Source organism: Myotis davidii, unplaced genomic scaffold, assembly GCF_000327345.1.
Source record: "Myotis davidii unplaced genomic scaffold, ASM32734v1 scaffold227, whole genome shotgun sequence".
NCBI classification, from domain to species: domain Eukaryota; kingdom Metazoa; phylum Chordata; class Mammalia; order Chiroptera; family Vespertilionidae; genus Myotis; species Myotis davidii.
The window spans coordinates 1,965,365-1,975,690 of NW_006298519.1; the positions used below are offsets into that span (position 1 = coordinate 1,965,365).

Consider the following 10,326-nt stretch of genomic DNA (forward strand, 5'->3'; position numbering starts at 1 on the left):
CTTGAGAAGGACCAGAGTCTAGACATTTCCCTACCACACTAACAATAGACTAGGAACAAGCTTGGCAGAGTGACTGGTAAACACCCCCCTGAACTTTGAGAATTCCCATGTATCCTTAGGCAACATCTGTAATTTAAGAAAATAGCTATAAAAATACTCTTTGAATGGAAGAAGAGGTAACACAGCCCTCGTCATTATATTCTGTACACTTCAATCCTTCCTAATAATTCACAATTGAGTTACAAGCAGGATTAGCACTTACTAATGTAGTTGGACTATATTTTCCTACTACGTTCCACTTTCTCCCTAGCTTTGACAAATTTATTTAGTTTGGTCTTTCTATTCCCAAATACTAGAATAAGAGTCAGTCTTTAAACTGTTAAGTTGCAAGTTTCTTAGGGTTTCTGCTTTATTATTCCCTGATATCCACTGCAGAAGTGCAAGGCATACTTAATCAATAGACAAAAACTTCTACAATGAAGGTGGTTTGTTGCACCCTTTCATACTAGAATTGAGCTATAATTTCCACACGCTGTAAGAAAGCTAAAGTATTTGGTGACAGCTACAAGATACCTGACAAAGTAAATATGTTGACTTAATAGCGATGAAAAATATGGGGCTGGTATTTCAGCTATAGTAAAGGACAAGGCAAAAAGACCTTATCTGGCCATTTTAAACTTATCTGAAAAATCAATTCAATTGAGTAGAAAGAAAAACCAAAAATATTGTATGCACCTTTAACGATGTTCTTACATTTTGATATACAAACCCCTCATTTTGTTCAAATGGTACAAATTCAGCTTGTAGTTACAGAAGAGATTAAAATCCTTTCAGCTTAGTTTTTAATACTATACAGTAAAGTTAATAAATTTTGTGTTTTAATGTTCTTGAAAAAAGGCTAGAAGAACGACAGGGAATGTAGTATGGACCCAATGGTACTCTAAATAGAATTTTTACTGAAGATGCCATCAACTGATGAAGTGGGAGGATTTGGTGAAGTGTCTTATCTTGTTTTCGGACAGCAGTACCTCAGACGGTATTTTCATTGGTTTATGGCTCCTTTTTCCATTTCCACTTCCAGATTTGAAGTGAATTTTCCTAAAACATAAGTTCTTTCCTTCTATTTCCTTATTATAAAACTGATTTCCTTTTCAGGTACAATCTCTGCTATTTAAAAGAAACTTTTGTGTTTTAATTTAGAAGCTATAACTGCTTTATCCTTTTCTAAGGACTAGTAAATTGAGAAAGGATTTAATCAGAGATTTTCCCCTAACATAAAAAAAAAGGGAGAACGACAATCCTAGGAATTAACTTGGAATATATTTTTCCTTTTATTCAGAAATTACTATACATTGTCAATATACCCTTTTCGAAAAAAGTAGGATATGAAAAAAAATGCTTTTAAAACCTCACCTTATTTTTAAACATTTTAATTTTTTTAATATGCTTGGTAAAATTAGTTATTCAAAGAAATAAAAAAATCAAACCTAAGTACCTCAAACCTTTTTGTTTAAACCATAAATGAATAAAGTCAGAGGACTTTGGACATACACAACACAGTAGTATTTTTTTCATATACCATTAAGTTATGTCAAGTGCAATGGAAAGCTATAGCCCTTCATCAGTTCACATTCAATTTGTAACCTTTTATCTTTTCTCACAAGAAAAACACAAACCAATCCCAAACTTATTAAAGTACATCTGTGCATTAAATCCCTGCGCCTTTTCGCATAAAGTAGAAAAAAAATCAAACTTTCTAGTGCTCAATGTAAACATTTTGAACTATTAATTATTTATTAATTTTCCTTAAAGGTATTTAGGAGTGTGTGTCACATATTCAAAGTTAACCTTAGGAATAGCACCATGACCCAAAAAAATGATTCTCTCTATAATCCCTTAGTTTTACTTCAGAATTTGAGAAGCTACCATTGTCAACCACACATTCAAAGTTACCAGGACAATTCTTGTGTTTTTTTTCCAGATGAAACCAGAATAATTCTTATATAAATAAGGGTGTAACTATTTTGGACAAAATGAAAAATGAGTAATTAGTTGACCAGCCTGTCAATGACCAATTAATTTAGTCTAAAGAATAGTTCTATTGATGAAGCCTAAATGGTCAAACTAACATTTTACCAAAAGAATTTATGTGTTTATGAATGTATTCCCTATTTATTTAAGGATTTTTGGTACCTTTTTGCAAATGATGGTAAACATGGAGTTATAACCCTGAGACTAGATATAAAATGGAGAAGCTTAAGAAAAGTTTAAATAAATTAATGGATATGCCATCTATCATCACTTCTTAAAATTAAGGAAGTAAAGAGCATTCCATTAATTTTTTCAGGTCAAGAGTGAAGGACAATTATCCTGCACCAAACTGTGCACTATGCACTTAATACAAGTTTTGAGAAGAAGAGCATCTCTAAACAACCAAAGAGAGGCAGGCCTCCCACCTATCTCAGCTGGCAATGTCTAAAAGAGAAAATACCTTTACCATGTCAAACAGGATAGATAACTGCAAAGTAACAACACTTAAGAACATTCTCTAACACTAATACCAGAGACTGGTGCTTTTCCCTATCTGCCACTTTAAGGATACACAGGAGAAAAAGGTTAATTTAGTCTGAAACCAAATAGGGCCAATAAATAGTAAAGATGGGAGTACTGAAACATACCCCTTCGCTACAAAATATGTAAACCATTTGAATCAAGTCCATCTTCAGGCACAAACAAGCCAGGAATGGCCACCTATACTGTTTGGAGTAGCACAATCTTATCAAGTAAAAACATTTGGCTCAAAAAAAAAAAAAAGTGTTACTATGGTATCTGATGATGTGATAAAAGTTTTGCTTTAAATGGACTCCAAAATTATTTTCCAACAAAATATGACTTTTCTTAGGTTTTAAGTAAAGGTCACTAATGAAGTTATACTGAGTTACCCCAGCAAAGAATGTTTGAGATTGCACATGGCAGCAGTAAGCTAAAACAAAGAGATGGAGATAACATTTCACTAGTTTCCTATATAGATGAGATTTGCAATTGCACACTTAATAAAACTCAACCCTACGATTTCAATAGAAATGGGGGGAACTACATATAATTTAAATATTCTCTGAGTTCTGTACTCTATTAAAGAATAAACTCTCCCTAAATCTAAGGCACACAAACTCCTCTATGTCACAGAGTAAGACTATCGAAGACCAAGAGTTTGGTTAAATCCCTCACATGAAAACCAGGAGATCATGGAAAGAAAATTATATAGCCTTTTGTTAGAGCACAATCTAAAAGAAAATGCTAGGATTATGGTCTGGCCTTAGGAATTGAAATATATGATCAAAACATTAAAAAAAATAATTTACCAGCACTTTATAAATTCAAGTTTATAAAATAATAATAATGATATTTTCCTTTAAAATAAAAAGAAAGATGCAACAGCATTTGAAAACTGGAAACCATTTCAATGAAAATGACCAAATATGGTATAATGCATTCTACTCAAGTAGCCAGGGAAAGAAAAAAAAAAGTGGTAGGTACCTTGCCTACTACTAATCATGGTAACACCTCCCATGATTGTAATGTCGATATGGACATAATATTTATGAAAAATCTGTAAACATAGGTCTTGTGAAATTGTTATGCTACAATATGACACGGGTTAGAAACTACCACCTCCTGACAAATTCCAAAAATATCTGCATGGCACTTATGACCATGAAAGTAATGCTCATTGGTTGTGATAACCAGGATGTCTAGTGTTTCACGTATTTCAAACTCTCGCTATATGTAGTTAAATACTGTTTAAGTAGATCTGCCCCCAAAATGAAGCATATTTTGGCACCTGTGCTGAATGCTGCTACAAAGGCAAGCAAGTGCAAATAAAAATAACAGTCATGATTTAGTCACATTCATAACTTTTCATAGAAAAATATAAATATATTCCCTGAATTGTAGGACAAAAAAATAATAATAACTTCAACAGCCAGGTTTCACCATAAATTCCAGTCCACTTCCTCTTTAAATGAACTGGTTTTCCCTCAAGGTCATAAGGTGCAATCATCAAAATCTAACACATTTTCTAAGTTTCTATCATCATCCCCATCATGGTATCTCACGGTCCTTCTACCCTGATTTCTCGTTTTAATTTTTGAACGTCGAAGAACTCTCTTAGATTTTGCATAGTCCGAATCCTCCCAGTCATTATCATCCACATTTAACCTAGGACGCTTGCTCTGTCTTTGTTGCCTCACAGTTTTAGATACGTTAGCTGTAAAAGTTTTACCTTTTCTAACATTTACTTTTGCTTTTCCTTTTGTTTTCCTCTTTTTGGTTTTTGTCTCATCAGCACAGTCAACCTCTGATTCAGTTACAGATCCCAACTCTGAGTCAGATTTGGGACTAGTGTCCGGTCCACACTCTGAATTCCCTGTTTCTGAATTTTTCACATTTCCCAATTTAGGATGCAGTCTCTTCCTTCTCGTTTCCGTCTTAGCTGCTTCCTGCGAGTCCTGAGTCACTCCTGTCTTACTGAAAGGAGCCTTCCCATAGGTCCTGAGTCTTCTGCCATTCCACCTGCGCAGCCCGTAATTCAGTTCCTCTTCAAAGTTAGTCTCTGTAGTAGTTTTTTGCTCCAAAGTTGACTCGGAAGGAAATTTTCTACCAATCTCACCCCCTGGAATATGGCTTTTTGAATCTTCCTCTGAAGACCCAAACGACGGCCTCTTTGTTCTAGAAGGTGCAGCATTTGTTTTGTGGCTACCTGTACGCCTGGCAGGCCTGTCCCTGTATTCTGGCTCTGGCATACCTTCAGAGTCAGAGTCTCCACTGAGAGGCTGGCGAACGCTTTCCGCGCTGCCTTCCGAGTCAGCCTCAGGCGCCTCCCCCTCACCTGCGCCCTGTCCGTCGGGCACTGCACCGTTTGCGTCTCCCTCAGAGTCACTCCCTATCTTGGCGGCTGTGGTACACGCAAAACGGAGGGGCTTCTTCCTTCTCCTCTTGCCTCTAGTGCACACGTTTTCTAAACTAGCATCTTCCATGTCACTCATGAGCTTAATCTTACTGGCAGCGGTGGCTGCACATCTTCGAGGAATCCTTTGGAGACCTGTTTTGGCTTTGGAGGATTTCTTAACCACTTTCGAACTGCTATCTGAGTCACTGGAACAGACCCTTTTCCTGGAAACTTTTCTGCTTTGTCCATGGTCCCGTGATGTAGAATCTAAAAATTAAGAGTATTCCTTTAATCTTCAATTCAACATTTATATGACATCAGTCCATAATTCTGCATTCTTATTAACTGGGAAGGAATGGCAGTGAGTGGCATGGGAGCAGTGACTTGTTAGCCTCAGCACCGTTCACAAGTACAACATATTCCTCACAGTAAAACCCCAGGCCTTTCTAGCTATGTGCACAGACACCTGACATTAAAACCTTTTACTTACATGAGTACAGACTAAACTCTTTACCACTACACTAGGCTATAAAAACTAACCACTTACTCTCAGCCTCCCTGCAACACTTCTTAACTTTACAAGTTCCTATCACACCAACTTTTCATCCTAGCTTTAGCTGCCTCCTGCTCTTTTAAAACTTTTCACCAATCCCCATTTACCAGTACAATCTTAATTCAGCAATTTACCTCACCTCTCTGTGCTCGTTACCAGTAAAATTGACAATAGTCCCTATCTCATAAAAGATATGAAGATTAAACTGATTAATAAACATAAAGCATTTATCCCTGTCTGGGTGGCTCAGCAGGTTGGAGCATCGTCCCATACATCGAAAGGTTTGATCCCCGGTCAGGGTGTGTACGGTGAATACAGGAAGCAACCAATTGATGTTTTTCTCTCACACTGATGTCTCTCTCTCTCTCTCTCTGCCTTCCTCTCTCTCTAAAAAATAAAAACAAAAACCTATCCTCGGTTGAAGATTAAAGAAAAAACATAAAGCATTTAGAAAAACATCATGATATACAGAACATCTGGAAAATGCTGTTAGCTGCTGCTATTACTACTTACCACATTCCTTTCGATCAGTCCTACCCTTGTCTTTCCTCTTCTCAAACTATCATCACGACAGTTTATAAAAGTGCTTGCCTTTGTTTTCTTAAACCCATCGCCAATATAATATCTCCAATCACCAATACAAGAAGTGACATCTTTAATAGTAATAATGTTAAGGCCAAATTGCCTGTCATGTGAGTAAAACTAAATGCACTCAACCAATAATTGGGTGCGCACACAGGAATAGGAGAGATGAAAGAAAAAAAAGACTAATGGAGAATGCAGGGAGTGTAGAGAAAACAACTGGCAAAGAGAAGTTTCACAGGAAAGAAAAACAATGTATGCTAGAAGGGAAGGGCAATAAGAATAAATCAGTGACATGTTTTCAATTACCTTTCACAAAATCGTTTGGTTTTTCTTTTGTTTTGTCATCATCTGAATCCACATCAGTTTCAGACACACGATCTGAGAAACAGTGGGACGCAGCCATAGGTTCACTCTTCAACTTTCCTGACAGCAGGTTTGTTTCCACTTTGTGACATCTACCATCTCCTCTATCTTCCTCAGATTCAGAGTCCTCTGAATCAGTAAAGACCTTTGCTTTTTTAAGGGAAGTGGCATTCTTGCGAGTTGTGCTGTATTTCCTACCAGGGTATTTTCTTGGTTCAGAATCTGCTTCTTCCTCTTCCCCTGAGACACTTCCTGCCTTGAGTTTCTGCCCAGACGTTGATGGGCCATTGGTTCTGTTATGTCCATAATCTGAACCATGACTTTCCTCAGAAGACTCTATTTTAAGAAGTTTTGTTTTAGAAGTTGCTGCAGGATGGGACTTGTCGCCATTAGCATGCCAATTTTTCCGGACTACCTGCAAGTCACTTTCTGACTCTGAATCGCCATTTTCAGATTCATTGACCGTGTTCTGGGCCGCATGAGAACTGGACACTGGCGATGGCTGATTGTGATCTTTTAGCTCCTCTTCTTCGGTTTCTGACTTTAAGCTCTGCTCATCTTCAGAATTATATAATAACTTTTTTCTAGCCACAGCAGAAGCATTGCGGTGAGGCAGCTTCCGGCCAGAACAGACATTTTCAGAGCTGGAATTCTCCTCTATGTCACTCATTAGCTTTATCTTATTGGCAGCCGCAGCAGCACACTTTCTTAGCACTTTCCGGTTATTTCCAGCTCGGGCTTTTAAACTTTCACCAGTTTCTAATGAATTGTTATCGGAGTCACTTAAATAGACTCTCTTTCGAGTGGCTTTTCTGCCACATCCATTTTCTAAAGAAACTGGACCTAGAAATAAAGTGACAATAAGATTAGAAAGGTCTTCCTTATTTCAACATTTTTTAAATGACTTCACTATTTTAGTACTGATGTTCCTTATATTTTACTGCCAAAACAGATTTCCTTTCTAAATCTAAAAGACTTAAAAGGATACAACAGAATAGATACCACAAAAATAAACTCATACATATATGGTCAATTAATTTATGAAAAAAGAGACAAGAATACACAATGGGGAAAGGAGATACTTTTCAATAAACGGTGTTGGGAAAATTGAACAGTACATGCAAAAGAACAAAACTAGACTGCTACCCTAAACCACACCCAAAAATTAACTCAAAATAGATTCAAGATTTGAATGTTAAGACCTAAAACCATGAAACTCCTAGAGCAGTGATGGCGAACCTTTTGAGCTCGGCGTGTCAGCATTTTGAAAAACCCTAACTTAACTCTTGTGCCGTGTCACATATAGAAATTTTTTGATATTTGCAACCATAGTAAAACAAAGACTTATATTTTTGATATTTATTTTATATATTTAAATGCCATTTAACAAAGAAAAATCAACCAAAAAAATGAGTTTGCGTGTCACCTCTGACACGCGTGTCATAGGTTTGCCATCACTATCCTAGAGAGCAGTGGCCGGTGTGACTCGGTTGGAGCAGCATTCAGTGCACCAAAAGGTTGTGGGTTCAATTCCATCAGGGCACATACCTAGGTGGCGGGTTCAATCCTGTTCAGGGTGTGTACGGCAGGCAACCGATCAATGTATCTCTCTCACATCAATGTTATCTCTCTCCTTTCTCCCTCCCTCCCTAAAATCAATAAAACATATCCTCAGGACAGGATTAAAACTTAAAAAAAAATGGGCATAGACATGAATAGGTTATTTCCAAAGAAGACATACAAATGGACATGCATGACATGACTCATCATCAGGAAAATGCAAATCAAAACCACAATGAAGTTATCACTTCACACCTGTTAGAATAGTTACTATCAAAAAGATAAGAAATAACAAGTGTTGACAGGATATGAAGAAAAGGGAACCCTTGTGTCCTGTTGGTAGGAAAGTAAATCAGTGCAGCCTCTTTATGGAAAACAGTAAAGAGGTTGCCTCAAAAAATCAAAACTAGAACTACCATATGATCCAGCTATTCCACTTGCAGGTATTTATCCAAAGAAAACAAAAACAAGTCCAAAAGATCTACACACCCCCATGTTCAATGCAGCATTATTTACAATAGCCACAATAGGAAACAAGCAAAGCACAGTGTCCATCAATAGATGAATGGAGCCTGGCTGAGGGGCTCAGTTGGATGATATCATCCTGTGCACCAAAAAGTTGCTGGTTCAATCCCATTGGAGCATATATGGAAGGCAACCAATCATCTTTCTCTCTCACACTGATGTTTCTTTCTATTTCTCTCTCTCTCTAATCATGTCCTTGGGTGAGGATTTAAAAAAAAAAATGAATGGATAAAGAAGATGTGATATATATATACACAATGGAAAACTATTCAGCTACAAGAAGAATGGATTCTTGCCATTTGAAACAACACGGAGTGACCGTACAGGCATTATGCTAAGTGAAATAAGTTAGACAAAGAAAAAGAAATACCGTATGGTCTCACTTATATGTGAAATCTAAAAAACAAACAAACAAAACCAAGTTCATAGATACAGAGAACAGACTGGTGTGTGTAGGGGGAGGGGCGGTTTGAAGGGGGTCAAAGGTATCAACATCCAGTTATAAAATAAATAACTCATGGAAATGTAATGTACTACATGGTGGCTATAGTTAATACTGTAGTACACATATGAAAGTTGCTAAGCCCTGGTTGGGTAGGTCAGTTGGTTAGTCTTGTCCCAACATATCAAGGTCTGTGGGTTCAATCCCTGGTCAGGGCACATACCCGAATCAAACAATGGCCCCAGCTGATTTGGCTCAGCTGATAGAGTCAGCCTATGGACTGAATGGTCCCATGTTTGATTCCAGTCAAGGGCACATGCCTGGTTGCAGACTCATCCCCAGTAGGGGGCATGCAGGAGGCAGCCAATCAATCATCATTGATGTTTCTATCTCTCTCTCCCTCCCTTTTCCTCTCTGAAATCAATAAAAAAATATCTATTTTTAAAAAGAATCAAACAATGAATGCATAAATAAGTGGCACAACAAATTGATGTTCCTCTCTCTCTCTAAAATCAATATTTTTTTTTAAAAAAAGAAAATTGCTAAGAGAGTAAATCTTAAAAGTCCTCATCTCAAGAAAATAATGAGAAAAAAATCTGTAACTGTATATGGTAATGAATGGTAACTATAGACTTGTAGTCATTTCAAGATGTACTAGTATACAAATATCAAGTAATTATGGTGAACACTTGAAACTAATCCCAAGCCAGATGTAACTATACCCCAATTTTTAAAAAGTTTACAGGACTAATCATATGTAGATACATTAAATCAATAAACCATTCAGTGTTTAGCTTTTGAACCTCATGATATACATCCCTCCAATGCACCCCAGGGTGTCTCACCAGGTCTTCTTTGTGCGGCCCGGGTTCTGGTCACTCTGAGATTGCCGCTTCTGGCCAGCCTACGGCGCAAGGAGGGCTCACGAGCTCTTGAACTCCCTTTGCTCTCCTCTGAACTCTCTGAAGCTGAGGATGATAAAGAGGGACCTAAGGAATCTTCCATTTCACTTTCTAAGAAAAACAAAGCATCAACAGTTCATTACACACATTCTCTTATCTTTACACACATAAGCAGTTACTTCATAACAAAAGACTTAAAGCAGATTCCTAAATACTTGAGTATATTTTCTAAAGATGTTCGAATAAAAAACAGCTGATAGGGAGAAACCAAGATGGCGGCATAGGTAAACACCAGAAATTGCTGCCTCGCACAACCACTTCAAAAATACAACTAAAAGACAAAACGGACATCATCAAGAACCACAGGAAAGCTGGCTGAGTGGAAATTCTATAACTAGAAGGAAAGAGAAAAGCACACTGAGACTCAGAGGAGGTGCGGAAGTAAAGT

General features: G+C 37.3%; 1 protein-coding gene across 4 annotated transcripts in view; it reads right to left on the reverse strand.

The window, feature by feature from the left end:
* Window positions 1-379: 379 nt before the first annotated feature.
* BRWD1 (bromodomain and WD repeat domain containing 1) overlaps window positions 380-10,326 on the reverse strand; it is a 77,169-nt gene continuing 67,222 nt past the window's right edge. For 3 of the 4 annotated variants that reach the window (XM_015570728.1, XM_015570727.1, XM_015570729.1), the window contains 3 exons: window positions 9,822-9,989; window positions 6,393-7,292; window positions 380-5,215 (listed from right to left, as the gene is read on the reverse strand). In XM_015570728.1, the coding sequence (XP_015426214.1) occupies window positions 4,044-5,215; window positions 6,393-7,292; window positions 9,822-9,989 (2,240 nt within the window). In that variant the 3' untranslated portion in view covers window positions 380-4,043. The remainder of the gene's footprint in view (window positions 5,216-6,392; window positions 7,293-9,821; window positions 9,990-10,326) is intronic. The other variant, XM_006774147.2, reaches the window with a different exon arrangement.